Raw genomic sequence first — 20,319 nt, 5'->3', positions numbered from 1 at the left:
CAAGTACCTCAAGTTTGTGGTGGTGGCAGAAATATTGCCGGCAGAAAAAAATTGTGGCCTGGAAATTCAGGCAGGGGGGGTGTAATTACTGAAGGGGGGGTGTAATTACCGATCCCCCCCACATATTTCCCATTGAAGATAACACATACTACGAAATGTGGGGCAAAATCCATACCGCCATTACATCACGTTTGCAGTCTCTTGGATATATATTAAGCGATGAACAACTCTTACCCAAAGGCCATACTTCGGCCCTCAATTACCACAGTCCTAGTTGACATCCTCTAGCTACTACCCATTTCCGATAACCAAATGGCTCTTACCGGCAAAGTTGCCCTTATCACGGGCGGTGTTAAGAACCTTGGAGCTCAAAGCGCCCTTGAGCTGGCTGGTGTAGGCGCCAATCTTGCTCTTCACTATCACTCCTCTGGTGATAAAAAGGAGACAGCCGCGCTTGAAGCTGCACTCAAGGAAAAGAACCCTTCAATCAAGATTTCGTTCTACCAAGGCGACTTGACCACTGCAGCTGCAGTGAAGAAACTGTTCCAAGATGTTATTTGTGACTTCAGCCAGGTTGATATTGTGATCAATACTGTGGGGAAAGTACTGAAGAAGCCCATTACGGAGATAAGCGAGGAAGAGTATGACACAATGTTCGCGTAAGTATCGGGGAAGAACGTTACGATACCTCTACGTGTGCATGGATTAAGTGTTTTCCTAGGGTGAACTCTAAAACTGCATTCTTTGTCCTCAAAGAAGCCGCTACGCATGTGAGCGATGGCGGGAAGATCATCAGCATTGTCACCGCGCTCCTAGGAGCGTTTACTGGCTACTATACTTCTTACGCTGGTAGCAAAGCTCCTGTTGAGCATTTTACTCGGTATGTTACAGTCCCCTAACGACTGAATACCTAGCTAAAAATATCATAGTGGAGTTTGCAAGGAGCTTCAATCCCGTAGGATCAGTGTGAACAATGTCGCTCCGGGACCAATGGATACACGTAAGGCTATCCTAAGTGTATTTGTCATTCGAGAGATCTAACGTGAGGTATATAAATAGCGTTCTTCTATCCCCAGGAATCTCCGGAAGCCGTTGAGTTTCATAAAGCGAATGGCATGGGGGGTCGTCTTACCATGATCGAGGACATTGCTCCTATCATCCGCTTCCTCTGCACGGATGGTGCTTGGATTACTGGCCAAACGATTTTCGCCAATGGTGGATACACTACTCGTTGATTGATATTGTTGAGCCATCGCAGTAGGGGAAACCAATGTTGATCGCCACTAGTGCTAAGTCTTGACGTATGCTATGCGCGTATGTATGTGATTACCTCGCCGATGTAGACTAAATAAGAATCCGTACTTCTGTTAGTAGGTGATATCCATAATTGGTTTGTGAAAGGTCAGGGCAAACGAATGTTACAGTGGTAGTGAGGGTGGTGTCTTTCTGCTGGGCTGTCTTTTGGTCCAGCTAGATCGGCAAAGAGCACGTTGGATCCTGGATGATGACTGTGATATTTTGAGCTTGTTCTATAGGAACTTAGCAATCCATGCAATACGAAGATCCAATTCCAGTGACGTGGTCACAACGGGCTTGGAGCATCACAAAGTTATGCTTGGTGATGGGCCGGAACAGGATTGTGGGAGTATGCCGAGCAACCACATGTTCTTGCGCATATTAGAAATAGAACGCTCACTAGGGCTCCGAAAGGAATATGAATAAGAGACTTTCATACTCGCAAATTCAAAAACATATGAATAATTCATTTCATATATTGAGGGAGCATATATTACCGTTCATGGCCAACACAATAAGTTTCAGAGGGGAGCTCACAAGGCCATTAGCTAGCTTGATAGCCTCGTCCGAATTGTCGACTGCAAGGATTGGGATAAAAGGACCAAAGCTTACCTGCGAGCACCATCGAGTGTACTGTCTTAACTTGGACAACAGGTGGTTCGATAAATAGATCATCCTCATCCATAGCGCCGCCCATAAGAACCTCGCCGTTGGTGTTATCGAGCACCGAATTCAGTCTTGGGAAGTGCTTCTTATTCACTATACGTGAAAAAAGTAACCTGGTAGACCTTTCGCTCCATTAGAGTAGAACTCATTAAGCCTTTTGAGTTCATCTACAACTGGAGATCCTAGTGAGTTCTCAACCAGTAGCAATTCCCAATCCCTCCTATGAGCTGGAGTTGCAATGAGGTTTAGTTACGAATCACACCATCGAAGGGCTTCTAGCTCTTGATCACTTAATTGAACTCAGTAATAAACGTGAACTGCATGCCAGAAATTACCTAACCATTATATCTACCATGCAGGTATTGGCTACGAAGAATATGAGGTGGAGACGGAGGTAGGATGAGCATCGGCATTACAGACTTATCTCCGGCACAAAATGACATCATGATAAGTCGCAGAAGGTCCAAGCGAAATTAGTGGGTAGTGATGAGCTCAAACCCCAAGTTTCGAGGAGGGACCAAGCTTTATATTATGCTTGTACCAATTTTATGCTGGTGGGTCATGCGCGGGGACCAGATTCGGAAAGGCGTGATCTTCACTGGCTACCTCAGCCCCTCGCGTATAATAGAAGCGCCTGTGCTTTGTGCAGGGTTTATTACGATTTGTCCACCTTCACGAATCTAAATTGATTCCAATAGTCTGTGCAAGCCGTACTTCATTTGTGCAATCAAAATGAAAACAATTTCGATTGGCCGTGGTGGCCAGATGGTGCCTTTGGTTGGGTTTGGCCTGTGGAGAATCGCCAATGACTCCTGCGCCGACGCTGTCTATAATGCCATTAAAGCTGGGTACAGGCTTTTCGACGGTGCTTGCGGTATTGCACTCCTTACCATGTTGGTACTCGTGCGCTTCGCTGACAGATGAACACAGACTACGGGAATGAAGCCGGAGCCGGCGAAGGCATCACTCGCGCAATCAAAGATGGATTAGTCAAACGAGAGGATCTATTCATTATCTCAAAGCTTTGGAATACCTATCATGAAGCACATCGGGTGGAAGAGATCGTTTCAAAGCAACTGGCGGACTGGCAGGTGGACTATTTCGATCTATATTTGATGCATTTCCCTATTGCCTTGAAATATGTCCCGCCAGCAGTCCGTTATCCTCCCGGATGGTTCTATGAGGACAATCGTGTGGAACCCGGTACGGCCAGCATACAGGAGACCTGGCAGGCAATGGAAAGGCTGGTGGATCAGGGTTCTGCCAAAAGCATTGGAGTGTCTAACTTCTCGGGCTCCTTGTTAATGGATCTTCTACGCTATGCGCGAATTCCGCCTGCCGCTTTGCAGATTGAGCTTCACCCGTACCTAGCTCAGAATCACCTGGTCCAATTTGCGCAGGAGAATGGCATCGCGGTCATTGCCTTTTCTTCCTTTGGAGGCCTGTCGTACCCACAGTCCGAAAAGACTGCACCGGAAAAAGTCTTGTCGCTCCTGGAGCATCCGGCTATTGTTTCAATTGCCGAACGAGTGCATCAAGCGCCGTCGCAGGTGCTTCTCCGGTGGGCGACCCAACGCGGCATTTTGGTCATCCCGAGAAGCACCAGCACCGAGCGGATGGGCTTAAATTTGACATCGACCGCCTTTGACCTGGAGGAGGACGACATAAAAAAGATCAGCTCTTTGGATATCGGGCTCCGGTTCAATGATCCGATGCAGGTACGTTATACCCAGCAGATAACAGGTGACACGCGCTGACATACTGAAAAGTTCCTCGGCCAATTTCCTATCTATTATTGATCAGTTCCCATGGTCTATCATGGACGCTGATAGCTTGTAACTTGTTTAAGGACATGAAAAGCGAGAAAACGCCGGGTGGAGGGGTGTAATCACATCCAGGGTCCCGAACTGTCGGAAATTTCTTGCGCAATCAATTTTTCGACTTGTGGGGTATTTTTCTTTAGATGTACCCAGCCAAAATAGTTCACAAATTGAATCTACAGTAAGAAATTGAAGAAATTGAAGGATATATTCTGAAAGAAGGAAATGCAATTTGCCACGACAAGGCGAAACAGATAAATAGTGTAAAATAGTATTAACAATTCACATCACCCCACACTCATAAACCATTGTGGAAATATTGTTTCCACCGTCTTGGCTCATGAAGCGTTGTCAGGTTTTCCTCTTCCTATTTTTCCTTCGAGTCTCCCAGTAAGGTTGAGACGCTACTGAATGCGGGCTCCACCTTCCTTTGTAACTTCCTCCGTAGTTCCTTTAGTTTCGGACAGTCCACCAGAGCGTGGGATACTGTTTCTAGGGCGCCCCACTCGTAGTGATCGTCGGGTTAGAATCCGAAAGCCTTGGCGTATGTGGGCTAACTAACTGTGGCCCGTGTGTAGTTGTATTAAAAAGTACGCCCGGTTCCTAGGCAAAGCGCCGTATAATCGCCTTATGTACTTTACGGTTACGTGGTCCTACCACTGCTACATTGGTCCGACCTGGATTGACTCGGACTCGGTAATTTCCAAGTTGTTAAGTGCTTCACAATCTATGCGAAGAACCAGGTTGAGTTACAATCAACTTGGACCTTATATTGTATATATTCATCCACTTGAAGCCCCTCAGAAATAACAAGCAATTAATTCTCTGAATTACAACAGGTTATGAGCCCAGGAGCAACCTCTCATGTACCGTCTCTACTCAGTCAGAGAACGACCATCTACCTTCATTATATATCTACCCCGCTTTGTTGTTAAAATTTTGAATGGAGAATACGATGAATGATGCTAGTACGCTTGTAGGTCAAGGCCAACGAGATGGTTTAAGTCTGATCTCCATGAAGGAGAGATCCTATTTAATGTGAAGCATTTCCCCTGAACTATCCTATACATGGTAGGTTGAATGCTGATCATGAGCTTCATGCATTGGCGAAGCGGGCATTTAATGCCTGGAGATGCCTGAGCAAGCCATGAATCTCAACATTTGTCAAGCACCAAACATGACTGCTTGGTTCACGGCTCTCCCGACCGAGAATTCACGGCCATTGAGTGGCACGGGAAAAAGAAATTGACCAATTTGCCCAATTGGTCTACTGAATTTGGAATATAATTTGATAGTAACACGTGAGCTTTTAGTGGACGAATGTTTGTACGTTCAGTAAGTCAAAGGCACATTGGATTCCTATTGGATCGCATATGCCTTACAGTAAACAAGAGGAAGGAAGTGCCGATCAGAATACGCGCCAAACTGGGTAAGATGAAATATATGAAGTTTGCTCCCCTTTTGCCACGAACTTCATTTTTTGAAATCACCTTTCCCAGTCTGTTACTTTGCGCCAAATTTTGTCAGACCCACCCTACACCCCAAAAGCCTCAAGCACAAGGCTATTGCATTTGCTCAAAAATTCCATGACCTCAGTTTCGTTGTGCCACGCATCATTGTATGCGGCGCTTAAGCTCATGCATCCACGGAAAGTACCGAGGAAAAGGCCCAATCCTGTCCCGAGCTCCTCTCCCGTAACCCAAGGATCATCCAGCTCAAACAGACCATGTGTTGGGGATATGATATTGTCGATCACCCCCAGACTAGAGATTGAGACTGAAGGTGCCTTGTTCGGCAGAGGAACGGGCGGAACATGTGAGCTGTCGGGATAAGGCGGAGTGGAAAGGTTCAAGTATGACGGAGCCAAAGAGATATGTTCTGGATCATTCCGTATTCCGAGATAGTAGTCTTTGACCTGCTGAACTACCTGGGCAAATTCGGAAGCTCTGTCGTCCTTCGTTTGATCGGTTAGGGCAGCGGCGGGAACTGCCAAATCGATGGCAAGACTCGGACCAGAGGCAGAGTGATACACAGAAACCGCATGTAGTGACGTATTGTATGGTGCTTTGCAATGCGCACGTTCATTAATCAATGAGTAGCTGATATATCGAACATTGCGTTCCTCATAATATTTTTCTTGCGCGTCGCGAAGAACGACTGCAATTGCAGCATGATATACATGCGTTACACTAGCGCCAATGCTCTTGCAAGCAATGAGCAATTTTTGAGTCTGTTGGGAGTCCAGAGTTAACGAGACTCTCTGGTGGCGGCCGGGAACCAGTTGCTCGGATTGAATAGGAACTGTGGCAATTTGAATGCCTTGCCGAAGCGAGGCATTCTTCTCCAAGATCCGTTTAAATTGCGTTTCTTGTTCCAGCGTCAAGCTAGGTGGAATGGAAGCTGCTACTCGAAACGGTGGACTGAGATTCATCCATTCATCGCCAAAGCTGGGTATATGGAAGGTGTTTGTGTCGTCGAGAGCAGTGCGTGCACATTTGAACAAGTTGTTAAGCAAATGAAGCGACCCAATGCCGTCGATGATATCATGTTGTGACCGCAGAACAATGTCAGCGGAGAATTTGCTGTTGGTTGATGAAGTGGGTTGTATTATGAGAAACAAAGTTGGTAGCTTGGGCACAGGGGGATCTGAATTGCACCAATCTTGGCATGACTGACTGGTGGAAACGATTCGGAAAGTTTCTTTCAGCCAGGCAGATCCAGTAACGTTTTCCGATTCCGGAACGGTCTCATAGACCTTCTTACATCTCTTTTCCTCGCGATTGTACTCGACCCATGACGCAATTGTGGGGTGGTCATATCGGATCCGCAGCCATGCTTTCTGCAACGCATTCGTAACATGCAGCTCATTGCTTTCGATTAAAGATTGAGTTCTCCTAACGGAGAAAGAGACATGGGCTGTCATAGCAAAAAAGGTCTTGCCAGTACCTTGGAACCGCCTTGCCAACGTGGTGTAGGACTGTTCGATTTCATCAATACCCCGTTCCCACCTTCCAGGCTTGACCTGTTCCCAGATGAATTCTTGATAAGGCGATGGTTCCATAGTTCAGAGTTGTCACTCAATATGGGGAATTTGATAAAATGTTGAAGACAGAGTGACTCTAGGGGTCTGTCTTGACTATAAATACTGTAAGTGATTCGGTGTTCAATGAAAACAAAAAAAAATCCATGCGGCTTTCGAGCCGACATTCCGGTTACATGTGACTATTATGCGGATTTTACTAGCGTTAGGCTAAGTCTCCAGGCTTGGCATCGATGCAAGTATGAGCCGAAGAATACCCGGGACAGAATGAACAGCCACTTAACCTAAATCTTGTCACACGACGTCTAATTGTTAAATTTCGGAAAGGCTGCAATTCCGGAGGTATTGCCAATTGAGGCATACTAAAGAGCGACTACAGCGAGTATTTTATCAAGCTTTCCTTCCCTCTTTTCTGTCTGCTTCGTTTGGATCAGATTTTTATCATTCATACTACTGTAAAGCGACTTTGCTCCTTGTTTTCTTTCCCCGCTTGCTGCTTAAGATCATCATGTGTGCTACTACCTAAGCGGGAACATAAGTATTCCATTGATTGGGGCACGTGGGCCAGAACTAGTTGGTTATAATTTCCATAGCGCACGGACAGGGGCCGTCCCTGAGTGACTGGCTTCCAGTCCTACGTAGTGGCCCTTAGCGTCTCAAGTGTGGGACATCTGTCACGTAAAAGCTTTGCTTACAGAGACTACGATGTGTGCTCATTGGCAGGCTGGGACACAATTTTTGTGTATGATGGGAAAGTGACTTTGTTGAGACGGAGAAAAGGGAGCAAGTAAGATCCAGCACACTGCCTAGTGCCTATACTTACTACAGACACTGAAAGATAATCTTATGCTGATAGCCTTCGAATCCACCAAATCCACTCTTCCAGACATTAACTAATTGCCCGTTTATTTCCATTCATTCCGGCCATACTTCGGACCCAGGGCCCTCGACTATTCGCTCTTATTCCCTAGAGCGATATATTCAAGCTGTTATCAACATTGGTACTTCGTCAGTTCTATGTTCTCAGCCATAGTGACGAAGGAGATGGGGCTTATTAGTGTCCAGTACATAAAACTCAGATATTTTTGATATTTTATGAAGCCTAGGAAGTCCGTTTCGGGTTCTATAATAAAATAAAAGAAATACCAGCCTGATACATATTTCTACTCCAGCCGAACGGAAATCTAAAAATACAAGTCGTCAAATGCCCCTATTTAAATCATACATGCATGGCGAACCCTAAGCCCTGATACACCAGACCACCAGACTCGAAGAGGAATACCAGGGGCGAATCAACATGGCGCGTGGCAGTACAGCCCATACATAGTCAAGCCTCTTCTTTTTGCGCTCTCGCGCACGTAGATCCGCGTTGATTACTGGGGGACGCGCGCTGAAAAGACGTGGCAATTGCAGTAACAAAGGTCGAAATTCGCGGCAGGATTGACTAGGGCAATGCGTCATAACGACGAAGGCAAACAGATACAGTAGCTGACAAGTTCAGCTTCCACAAGATCTACACTCTTTCGCTCTTTCTTAGCGCCACATCCGTGCGCTAGTTTATAATGAGCTCGGGCTGTTGATTAAGTATTTCACCTACTGTATTCAATAGCATGATACAGGAGCTACTGTAAAATAACTATTTGTAAATACCACGAGTTCCAGAAGTTTCGTTGCACACTAGGCAAACTGTAAACAGACCAGTGCCTAGAGAGTCTGACAACGTGTTGTCTTCTTTCCTTGTTAGAAGACCCCTCCAATAGCTTTGTGGACCAGCTAGAGTCCTGATAATGCGCCTTTGTTCTGTCTTAAGTTACAGCTAGACACTCCTTTGGCTGCCCACCGAATATCAACCGTCCTTCCCCGGTCTCATTGCCATATTTTATCTGCCTATTGAGGAAACTTCGGAGGGTTCAGCCGTTGCGACTTATCCATCTTGAATATCACATAAGACCCGTGAGCCTTCCGGTGCTAGTATTGGAGTAGATCAATGGAGGTAGATGAGAAGCGAACTCTATCCTATGGAGGTGATAATCAATTTTCTCCCCTCAACAAAGTTCGTTAGTGATTTCGTCATCGCCGCAACGTAACGAAGGCGCAAGTGGGGACTGTGGAGAACCACCTCCAAACACCTCCATAGGTGGTGCTCCCCATAATATTTAAGAGTACTTCCATTAAGATGAGTTGCTAGCAAGCTTTAAAAATCACGAAATTTTATTCCATCGACCTGTCTGCTCGTTTTCCGTGAAAACCCATTCCGCCTCGCGATTATAATGTCTTCTTTGACTTATATCAACGAAAAAGGCGCTGGTCAGAAACACAGCGACCTATGCCATTATTCCCAGGCAGTTGTCTTGGGGAACATTGTCAAATGTTCCGGACAAGGAGGCTGGGAGCAGTCCGGCGCTCTGGATGCCGACGATATTCCCGGCCAAGTTGATCTAGCTTTCCAGAATGTGGACAGGGTGCTGCAAGCCTCGGGTCTTCGCGGCTGGGAAGACGTTTATTCAATCCGCAGCTACCATGTCGATATCGGTTCCTCATATGACCTGACCGTCAAGAAGCTCAAGGAGCGTATTCCGGGCCATCGACCTATATGGACCGCTATCGCTGTGCCTCAACTAGCGTTCCCAGCAATGAGAATAGAGATTGAAGTGGAGGCGATCAAACAAACCTGAGGAAGCGACATGAAATGGAAAAGGTATTCAATTACAGCCTCTGCTATCTGTGATGTGGATAGATCCCCGCTGATGATTACAGTAACAGTCTCGCAGGTTCGCCTTTCGCTCCGGATGATGTGGTAGAAATTTTATCACCCTGTGCCATGTGGAAAATAACTTTGCCGACGTAATGACAGTTCGTCGGCAATAGACGCCACTAGGTGAACAGAGGAGCAAAGCCGCATTGAATTCGCCCCACTGGTCAAAGAGACTCCCTTATGAAGGTTTGAGAGTATAATTTTTATCTCGAATATATTCGTTGCGGTGCACAGAATTTTGAAATGCACCTCCGCAGGCGTGTATGTATTGTCTTCGCATCCAAGACTTCTATCTCAACAGTATTCTCAAAAGGATTTCTAAGAGGGTTTTCCCATATTATTGGATATATATAGGTCGATCTCTTCCTCTTTAAACCGGAAGGAGGATAATGCCAGAGCTATTCTTGCCAACAGTGTAACTTTTCCACCCCGCTTTTGGTAGGTCGATTTCGGGATCTTCGACCAAGTATTTCATGAAAACACCATGAGTTACAATCACAACATGTCTCTTTTCCATGTCGTTCAAATTGTCCATTACTTCAGCAACACGAGACCTCACGCGTTTTGCCCGCTCTTTCACAGGATCGTCATCTGGGGAGTACAGACCCTCCTTTGTATGCCAGTCCTCCGCCAAATCACTGAAATCTATACGGAAGGCCGCCTCCAGAACTTCGCGAGAGGAACCGGTGTCACACGGAAAGGCACTCCGTTCTTGTAGTTCTGGGTCTATAATGAGCAATGAGCCATTCTCAATGCCTTGGCCCGAGTGAGGACTGTAATAGCGTTTATCCAGCACGTGCGGAAATGCAGCGAGTACGGTTTCAACAGCGCGTTGTAGCGGGGAGGTAATGATTACCGCGACCCGGGAGGAATAGGGGAATTCGTGAATAAGCTGAGCAGCTTGTTGAAGGCCGAGCGGTGTTAGGCTCGGATCACGTTGAGTGTAGTCTTTAGTGACATTGTGGACAGATTCCGCGTGGCGGACAATGTGGACTTGTGCAGCCATCAGAAATTTAGAGAAAATAAAAGTTATGTGCTGATATCACGACTGCGAAATATTTCGCAAGCCCGCGCTCTTTATACACCTGTCTATCTGTTGATGCTGCTGGTGGGGCAGCAACGCCCACTGGTTAAAATTATATTCTGGTATGCGTTCAGATGTCACTTCGCTCCTGAGTATGTCGCAACAGCACCGCTGAATGATGCGATAATATTATAATCGATAAGTTGAGATCTAGATTATTGGAAATCCCACGTAAAATATATCATTTCCCACTGCTAGCCTTGGCCATTTCTTGTTTTTCCTTCTGTTTAGGAGTAATCCTCTGAATCATTACATATTTTCGAAATTATAAGTTTCGTCTTTCTAATCCCAAATTAGGTAGTGCCAAGACCGACCAACCTTGAAGACTAAACCACAACGGGAGTCCGACATTATCTAGGCCAATCACAGCCGCTCAATGACATTCACCGTCTGAATAGGCTTTCCCAATGCCCTCAGACGGTAGTATGACACGTACCTCATTGTCGCATCTTGATTGGTTATTTTGACTTAGTGTGATGTCGATGCTTATTAAACATCTTGGCTTGGTATTCAGATCGATGCTCACGTTTGAGAAGATCTTATCCTCCTTATCTATCTTGCTATCTGTAATTGAGCGCAAGATTCGCGCAGCTGTTAAAGGAACGTTCGAACGACCGAAAGCAGTATGCCGCTCCTCTCCCCCCTTTCACAATGCCTCTCTTCCCTGGCCCGGCTGAATCACAAATGGGACAGCCACAGGGGTTTGAGGCAAAATGAAGAAACGGAAAATTCTCTATCATCGCGTTTGTTGGACGTCTTTGTGCGTACATGGGATCTAGGTTTTACAGCCTTCGGAGGGCCACCAGTACACTTCCAGATTATACATAGCAGGTTCGTGGAGGGCCAGGGCGGCAAAGAAAAATGGGTAGATGAGCAGACTGTACGATTCTCCTTATATATCCTCAAGCTGGCGGGTCTCAATGTTATAGGAGCTCCTAACAAATTTCACAGTATCAGGAACTCTTTGCTATTTGCCAGGGCCTTCCGGGTCCCGGTAGCACGAAGATGATTTTCTGCCTCGCCTTATTACATGCAGGATTTATTCCTGCCTTGCTTGTGTTTTTTATTTGGAGGTGATCTAAACCTTTATGCTACAAAACCCACCATCTGTTGATCTTCAACTAACACTGTCAGTCTTCCTGGCGCAATTGGCATGTATGCCCTCTCACTTGGTGTGCAGAATATCAGTGAAACGCTTCCCAAACCCGTCTATTCCCTACTTTCCGGCCTCAACGCCTCCACAGTAGGTATCGTTGCACTTGCGGCCGTACAGTTGGCCGAAAAAGCTATTCGCGATAAATTATCCCGGATTCTTGTGATCTTTGGCGCATGTGCTGGTCTTTGTTACAATGCACTCTGGTATTTTCCCGTGTTGATGATCATCGGTGGTTTCCTCACGAGCCTCTGGGATGGATGGTTATATCAACAATTTTCAAGGGCAAGGATCGCTTGGAAGAACAGACATAGTCGTTCACAGGAACTGGATGTGACAAATGGGGACCCTACGCGCATGGACTCCATAACCCTGGAAGAGAATACAGTGCAAAGAAGTGAGACGACGCGACCGAGAAGGACGGATCCTAGAATCGAAGGACTACCACAGAGTACAGTCGATACTACAAGGCCAACGCAGTCCGCTGAAGATTGTTCACAACACATTATTCGGATTCGGGTCGGAATTTTGGTCATAGGTCTCTTTTTTGGTGTGCACCCACTCCACCTAATATATTTTCTGAGAGTCAACGCTAATAGATTAGCTTCCTTCATCGGAATTCTTGTTGCCAGAGGCCAGCTCGCCACACCCCCACTGGTCCTCGACCTGTTTGCCAATATGTACCTTGCTGGCACTGTTATCTTTGGTGGAGGTCCTGTTGTCATTCCCCTTTTACGCTCCTATGTCGTCGATCCCGGTTGGGTCTCCAGTAGAGACTTCTTGATCGGTCTTGCCATTATCCAAGCTTTTCCTGGTCCTAACTTCAACTTCGCTGTCTTTTTAGGGGCGCTGGCACTGCAGCGCTCGCACTTCCCGACCATCCTAGGTGCATTTCTCGGCGGTTTAGGAATCTTCTTTCCGGGAATCACGCTGGCAGTTGCAATCCAAAGCTTCTGGCGTGTATTGCGGAAGAAGAAGTATGTGATCGACTTTCTAAGAGGAGTGAATGCTACTGCAGTTGGGCTAGTATTTACAGCTGTATACCGGTTGTGGGAGATTGGATACCTGACCCCTGACAGAAGCGACGGACAGAGTCTGGCTAAGGAACCATGGTGGGTGGTTGTTGCGGCGGTAACATACGCAGGGAGTGCATGGTTCAATGTGCCCCCAGCCGTGGCGATTGTAATGGGTGCCATTTTAGGCTTATGCTGGTTTGGAGCTGTGGGGCAGTAGCATATTCTGGCAGCCATCGTTGTCCAGCCTATCTGTGATATAGTACAGAGCGACGGGTCAATTTGTAAAACTATCCTCTTTTTAAATAGACTAATGATATCGCTCATGAGTCAAATCAGGTTGCCACCCGACTGTGGAGGCAACAACAAGACACACAGGCGGTGTTATACTCAAATCTATGTCCAATACGATTATTGAGGGGCGGGTGGAGTGGACGCCGCAAGTTCTTGCGAATAGTTTTGACCAATGAGCTATACATGGCGCCGGAGAGGTTAGAAATTCTTTCGAACTTCCACTTTATTTCATGCAACTGTGCCTGCTTTTTCGAACGGACAGTCAGTGTCATCCTCCTCACATGTGCCCTTTAGACGGTAAGTTATTCATTACCTCAACCTCCTCAACATTAGTGCAACTTAGCCCCACTTATGGTCGATATTCAGTCCAAGTCGTTTGATAAGCAGCTGTTTGATGTACAGAAATGATAAGTGCTACCTTGAAAACGTTGAGCTCTTTTTTCTGCGTGTTTCAGTCATGGAGAGATAGCATGGACAACCCTAAGGAGTATTTCCCGGCGGGTGGTCTCTTTCGGCTTTTCTTTCTACAGTCTTTCATAAGTACCAAGCTTATTCCATGACTTATGTTTAATTAGGGTTCGAAAAACAATCGAAGAGCATCTTGAGCAAGATCCCATATCTTGCAAGGCCCAACCTTCATTTCCAAATACTCACGCTTCCAGGCCTTACGAACTTGATTGAGATGGCTCAGATATTACCAGTTAGGCCTAAATTACTATTGTTAAAATTGGTTTAGTGTCATCTTTGTATAATACACATAGCGTAGGTAACCTCCACCTTTTACTAGACGACGTTTCCCTAAGCTACGAGTTGGCAAACAAAGCGTCCTTTATATTACGGGACTAGTGCTAGATTCAGACTCTGCTCGACCACAACTACCTTGTCTAGTTCCTACTTCGGCTAGTCTTGGAAAAACATACCTAAAGGACCGCGAACCGGTCAAGCTTTGAAGAAACCGAGTTATTCTCTTCCAGATACTAGGAATCGTATATCAGATAGAGAGATGTGGAGATGCAGACATAGTGAATTCTCACGCCCGAATAATCATGTTCGATCTTTGGACTTCACATCTCAGGTGGCACGGGACAAGGAGACAGTGGCTGTGTAGTATCAGAGAAGTGGCAGTCAGAGAAGTGGCAGTGAGAGAAGCGGCAGTTACCTATCCACGCTAATATGATATTCAATGGCTAATAACACGTCCATGGAGGGTTGCTGGACAATCAGCATTGTCGCGGTTCAAACATAGGAAGAGAGGACATATGGTTCGCATAATTTGCTATGGGAGCTAACCGCAGGCTGTTTCAGGATAGATGATTATGTACATAACTTCATTCCATTGACTTATAGCTCCATATGGGTAGATCGCCATGCCATCAAGTGCCATTTGCAGGCTGCTTATAGACAATGCCGTCGATGGTAGTAGTCAATGTACCATCTGCTTCAAAGATGTTTGCCTGAGCATCGATGGTCAAATTGAATCCACCAGGTCCAGTCTTTTTGGTTGCTGTAACAACTCCAGTCTCGTACAGGTCTGAATACCATTCAAGCTTGCTCAGCCAAGGCTGCGACGGTGTTCTGGTAAGGGTGACAGACTCGGTTCCATTTATGGAATAACCATTTTCGTCCGAATAATTTTCGTACTCAACAGAGACAGTCTGGAGTCCACCATAGGTCGGGTCGGAGGTGATGCTCGTGTGCGCCACTCCGTGGACCTTCCCGTAGAGCGAGTAGTTACCTGCTGGCAAACTATACTGAGTAGGAATCGAAGCACCGGGAGGGAATGGAGTCGCCCAGGGAATTCTGCCTGGAACTTTAAAAATGGGAGCAGGTTGCTGAGGACGGCGTTTGGTGAGACGGGCTAGCATGACACGGTATGTTCGACCCCCAGGCGCATTGGAAACAGGGCAGGGCAAAGGGTTCGTACCCCCACAGGCAGGAGAGACGACCAGTGCCTGCCAATAAACGATACGGCTGCTATCAGGAGAGAATGCGGGATCTGCTCGCCCATTCCAGTTAGGATCGTTTATACTACCGTTGCTGCCGTCCCCGGCTGCGTTAACTCGTTGACCGAAATAATCACCACGGTCACCATAACGGTCAATCAATATAGGCTGGAAGAAACGGCGGACGCCATTGTTACGAGTAGATGAGGCTGCTGTTACCGTAACAAGGTCGATCAGGGGTGGGATATACCGCATGCCGGCCATCCACATCTGACGGTTAGAGCCACGGGTGTCCATACCGACGAACCAATTGTTGTCATGAGAAAAGGCGATTGGATCGATATATTCGGGATGGCTCGTCAGGCGACGGACAGCTCCAGTAATGATGTGAACAGCAAAGACGTCGATGTTATTGGCTTCCCGCGGTGACCCAATGTAGAGGATCTCGTCGCCAGCCCCGCTGAAACCGCGCAACTCTCCGGCAGCTATAGCATTGTCGTGCAAATGAAGCTCGGTTCCGTTGGCCATAATAGGGGACGCACCGTTTGGCTGAATGAGAATGTCCACGTCCACTAGATCATATCGTGGGGCGAGGGGCAACCCAGTTGTGGGATTCGGATTGAATTGGAGTCGACCAAAATACGTATGTTGTCCACCATTTGCTGTAAATGAGCTCCAACCCATATGGATGTCATCGGGATGGAGACGCATTTCTCTAGGTATACCACCACTTCCAGAGCCGTCGACTGATATCGGCCAGTGGATGGGATAGATATGGGTTTTATTCGGTGTGCATTGGCTGCTGGCCAGAGGTGCTTCGCCACAGTCGAGGATATTGTGGCCCCAAAGGGCCTGTTTCCCATTTCGAGCGACATGGGGATAGTCTCTCTCGGGATCCAGTGACTGTGCATTGCTAGCAGGAACCCCGCAGCTTAGGCACTTCCAAGTATCTCCGTTGGGAAATGTCTTGCCATCCGCCTTGATAAGGATTACTTGTTCACCTGAGTAGATGCTTGCCGGGTCTGGGGCAGCAGGAGCGCCAACAAATTCGATATTGACGATGACATGATTGCCGTCCGGTGTAAAATCGCCCGCTTGGAACTCGTCAAAGACTTGATGGATACATCCGGTCCGACGCCGGTTGATGGTCGCCGTACAGGCACCCTCAGCCCTGCTGGAAATGACAGGGGGTAAAGGTAGCTCGACCACTTGGATGGGTTCGGGGACCGGTGGGGAGGGCGAGGCATGAATTGGCGGGAGGAGGCTCAAGGCAGCTAGAAAAAGCGCAGAAAACGGCATCCTGAAGTCTGGTAATGAAACTCATGCTACTGAGAGCTCGGCGGAAGCCGAGAATTTAAAGGAACGTTGCAACTGGGTGAAGTTGTCGATTCCCGGGAAAGGATATTGATGAAGGTTTTTCAATCAACGATGTTGCTCGTGAACTATACCAATTGAGGTAAAGGGTACGATCGGAAGACAGCGGATCGCTTCATAGATCTCATATTACCTGCCCTGACAGCCTGCCCTGACACCCGAGGATCTGGAAACTGTACGCCTTCGGTGCATTTCACCCGACATCACATGACAGCAGTAGCCCGGTATCATTTAGTCCGAATGAATGTAAGCACAAATGAATGTAAACATGTCTGAACAACCGAGAGGTCTAAATACCCGAGGGCACAAGTCCATCGTCAATCTAGGTAAGCGTGGATTGTCGGTGTTGGACTTACCCGAACCACTGGGGTGAAAATCCTTGGCGCTTATTCCGGGGCCCCGCAAATTGGGCTTCGCTTTTACCACGTATGTGGCCCTGATTGCGACCTAAGGAATCACCATCCTGAAATAAATGAAATAAACCTGGCGTAAGTTGCAACTCAGTCTATAGTGCATTTGCGATAGTGTTAGACTGTCCAGCCCCTGCTGTGGCTCTGTCAGAAAGAGCTTCCCCGCGACTTTCGGGATATTGCACCACCGAACAAGCCATACATGGGCTTAGCAGAGATTGGATCCAATGACCTCGCTTCAGATTTGGGGAAAGTTCGTGACTACCCCTCCTACACCTCGAACTCGTGCACTATTGGCATACAACAACAGCCTTGTCATTAGCCGATGCAGAACGCCTCAACGATGATATCCGCCAGGACCCCCGTGGGGAGCTTCAATCCCCGACGATATCAACACAGTCCTGAAGAGGTCAGACACATGCGATTATTATGTGGGTGCCGCTGTGGTAAGAGACACCAAAAACTAGGCGTGGGTATGCGTGGTGGCTGATGATTTAAGCACCAAATTTGAAATGTTCTGTGACTACTGTGGTTGGATATATTTCTCAATTGTTTTATTCCGTTAAATTATTGATTTCCTTTTGCCCACATTGTACCCAGTTGAGCCTCGGTCACTGTGGTGCAACTATCACCTCATTCTCAATCTTTACTTTCTGTAGGAGAAGACAAAATCTATCCCGGAAATGCAACCAACGAACCTTCCCGAAAAGGTCAAATTCTGGAAAGAAATAAGAGGATTTTGGCGGCTCCGAGAGCTCTTCGCTTGTCAAAGATAGGCTGCTCACTTCTCCCTACAAGCATTTTAGTCATTTCGATTCGTGTATTAAATAAGTTCAAAATCTGGATTGTGATTCAAATAATCTGTCCAAGCCTATTCGCCCCACAATTCCATACTGCTTTACCAATCTGCCTTCGCTGCACTCAATCTCTGCCCCCTCTCACTGTGAATCTCCAGCATATTCCCAAACAGGTCCTTCACACCTGGCCATTATGATTCATTTGGTACGGAAGGGACCATGCAAATGAAGAAAGACCGAGTGCACCCAAACAGAATGCAAGGCAGAAGGGGAAAGTTGTCGGAGAAAGAAGGTTTGGGATAAACGCCCAGGCTCCTCGAGACAGGGATAAGACACGTACAGATTTATCAATCAAAACGCTGTGCCCTCCGGTGAGAATCTCCTTTGATTCCGTGCAATCGTTGAAGAAAACAGCGCCCTCCTTGACTCGCTTCGCAAAGTACTGGCGGTAGCCCTCGCCACCTGGTGCATTGTGACGGTAGGAATACATCAGCCATATGACCTGCCCAGTCGCAAATTGCTCATTGTGGTCAAGATAGCGTAGCACAGCAGGAGAAACTTCAGCGCTCCTGTTGGATTCCAAGAAATAGTTCTTGCGGCGAAGATATTCGGCTTCCATTTCGACAGCTTTATCCCTCAACCATGATTTCGCCCCATCAACAGAATGACCGTGCAAGCGCTGAACCAATAGCACGGAATTGATTATTGGTATCTTGCCACCACTTTCCTCGTACATCTTCAACTCCTTATTGTAAGAATAGTAGTCGTTGGCGTAGATAGTTTGCACCATTAGAGGCCATATAACCGTCTGTAGAGAGGCTTCTTCCTCGCATGTTAAATTCAAGTTACAAACGAATTTTGCCTGAGCGATAACGCAGCTGGTGCCAACTCTGTTAGTCAAGCACAATCTACCCACGGTCAATGTTAACTCACGGGTACCCTATTTCTAAGATGCGTTCTTCGATGTATTCATCAATGGTCTTGTATTTGTTGAAGCTTCCTCGTATGTCCGTCTCGGAAATTCTCCAAACCTTCCATTGCTCAAGGACATCTGGTCCTAATACCGGGTCGATGTCGATAAGCTTTGATACGCCCTTCGAGAACGCCTGTTTCACTCGAGTCTTCCAGGCAGAATGTTGGAACTGCTCGAGATTCTTCCGAACATTTGATTCCGAGGTTTTCACACTGATCTACTCTTATATTAGCCTCTGTTGGGGTATACGATTAGTTTGGGATCTTCTATGACTCACCTCATCCGGCTCAGGGAGTTTGATATCTATATTTACAAGTATTGGATTAGTAAAATGAAATGAAATTTAACCTGGTGTGATTTAACCTGGTGTAATTTGAACCAGGATGCCTTACCATCCCAGAAAAACACGGTCTCCATCACATACGATAAGGCGGCCATTCTGTCCGGGAGGCCTTCAGGAAACAACAGCGAATTGATGTTTCCAACAGTAGTCAGACCACCGTCCACAATACCGACATTGTTCTTCCCCGCCATGTCAATCTGGAATTGAATGGCCGCATCGTCGCCCCGTTCATTATACTTGTTGATCCGCGGCGGGATTGTCATCATATACAAATCATTATCAGCCCAAAGAGATCGATCAAGCGGTTCTGAATGCTCCCACACTGTGTCATCTATTCTGGAAGACATGACTTTGGTGTTTGAGAGATTGTAGGCAGGGAGGGTGATTGGTAATTTGATAGTAAGTACAAAATGGAGGCATATGTCGGGTACATCGACAGTTGAGAACAACTTCTATTATATGGACTACTTTACGCACTCAAATAATTTGCTCTAAAGTTTGCTTCGGGAGCCTGTGGAGACTTCCAGGGCCTGTGGATACAACTTTCCAAGAATTCAATCTCTGACGTGGCATAGTCACTTCTTCGTTCAAAAATTGTCTCCCACGTTAGATCACATTTCCTTGCCCAAAGTCCGTGCGCAGGCTCTCAGTGTTATCGTATGGTAATCGTAGTATCTCGTTTTTAGCTTTTTTATTGCTCGGGCTGAGTCGCAGGCTCCCCTTCGCATAGGCACTATTCTCACCTTCATTTACACTTACATATTTTGTCAATGGGACTAGGTTTCCTTTCCCGCCTATCATAATCGTTTATCGCGCCTTAAACAAGGCTAGGAATGTGCTACTTTGCTATAGTATCGCATGTGGGTAGTCCCAGACGTCGTATGCAATAGCAGTAGGTACGTAGGACAGTCAATTAGGATATGAGTATGACCAGACATTACCATGGGGAACGGGCAGCACGCAGCAGATGGGGTAGTCTCTGAGTCATATAGTAGAATTGATCATGCTCAAATCTGCAGCCTATACTCCCTAGCAAACTCAGAACTTCGAAATTAGACAATGATAAAAATAAACTTTTTTTAGCTTGCAGAAGTAGTGAAAAGTTTACATGCATACATAGTAGTGGACCAGTTAGACCTCGCCATATTGCTTTTTCGGGTACCCATGGGTTTACCCACGACCCGCCAAGGACCCGTGAGCCTGTATATTATAGATTTACCATTGTAATACAGCCTATGCTACATAGGAAACCGGATAAGATCATATATTACTGTTGTTGGATTTTCTTGCGGGTTTTGGGTCCGAGGTTGAACCCGACCCGCGACTTTGGCGAGGCCTAGCTACTAGTGGTGAAACCA

General features: G+C 46.7%; 6 protein-coding genes across 6 annotated transcripts; 3 read left to right on the top strand and 3 right to left on the bottom strand.

Annotated features, from left to right (window-relative positions):
* Positions 1-312: 312 nt before the first annotated feature.
* Positions 313-1,235, top strand: PENARI_c032G02631 (uncharacterized protein; the record flags this gene model as incomplete). Its single annotated transcript, XM_022636550.1, has 4 exons — positions 313-659; positions 722-880; positions 930-1,000; positions 1,060-1,235. The coding sequence occupies 4 exons, from the start codon at positions 313-315 to the stop codon at positions 1,233-1,235; spliced, it is 753 nt and encodes a 250-aa protein (XP_022483593.1).
* Positions 1,236-2,694: 1,459 nt separating this feature from the next.
* On the top strand, positions 2,695-3,761 carry PENARI_c032G03688 (uncharacterized protein; the record flags this gene model as incomplete). The annotated part of the gene is made up of 3 exons (XM_022636560.1): positions 2,695-2,836; positions 2,893-3,680; positions 3,732-3,761. The coding sequence occupies 3 exons, from the start codon at positions 2,695-2,697 to the stop codon at positions 3,759-3,761; spliced, it is 960 nt and encodes a 319-aa protein (XP_022483579.1).
* A 1,555-nt stretch (positions 3,762-5,316) lies between these two features.
* Positions 5,317-6,843, bottom strand: PENARI_c032G08785 (uncharacterized protein; the record flags this gene model as incomplete). The annotated part of the gene is made up of 1 exon (XM_022636589.1): positions 5,317-6,843. One exon carries the CDS (start codon positions 6,841-6,843, stop codon positions 5,317-5,319), a length of 1,527 nt encoding a protein of 508 aa, XP_022483596.1.
* A 2,249-nt stretch (positions 6,844-9,092) lies between these two features.
* On the top strand, positions 9,093-9,497 carry PENARI_c032G10306 (uncharacterized protein; the record flags this gene model as incomplete). Its single annotated transcript, XM_022636599.1, has 1 exon — positions 9,093-9,497. The coding sequence occupies one exon, from the start codon at positions 9,093-9,095 to the stop codon at positions 9,495-9,497; it is 405 nt and encodes a 134-aa protein (XP_022483575.1).
* Positions 9,498-9,947: 450 nt separating this feature from the next.
* PENARI_c032G10191 (histidine phosphatase family protein) lies at positions 9,948-10,583 on the bottom strand (the record flags this gene model as incomplete). The annotated part of the gene is made up of 1 exon (XM_022636597.1): positions 9,948-10,583. One exon carries the CDS (start codon positions 10,581-10,583, stop codon positions 9,948-9,950), a length of 636 nt encoding a protein of 211 aa, XP_022483556.1.
* A 3,911-nt stretch (positions 10,584-14,494) lies between these two features.
* Positions 14,495-16,363, bottom strand: PENARI_c032G04610 (uncharacterized protein; the record flags this gene model as incomplete). The annotated part of the gene is made up of 1 exon (XM_022636568.1): positions 14,495-16,363. One exon carries the CDS (start codon positions 16,361-16,363, stop codon positions 14,495-14,497), a length of 1,869 nt encoding a protein of 622 aa, XP_022483587.1.
* Between the last annotated feature and the right edge of the window lie 3,956 nt (positions 16,364-20,319).

Source organism: Penicillium arizonense, assembly GCF_001773325.1.
Source record: "Penicillium arizonense strain CBS 141311 chromosome Unknown PENARI_contig032, whole genome shotgun sequence".
NCBI classification, from domain to species: Eukaryota; Fungi; Ascomycota; class Eurotiomycetes; order Eurotiales; family Aspergillaceae; genus Penicillium; species Penicillium arizonense.
This window is presented reverse-complemented; position numbering and strand designations above follow the sequence as displayed.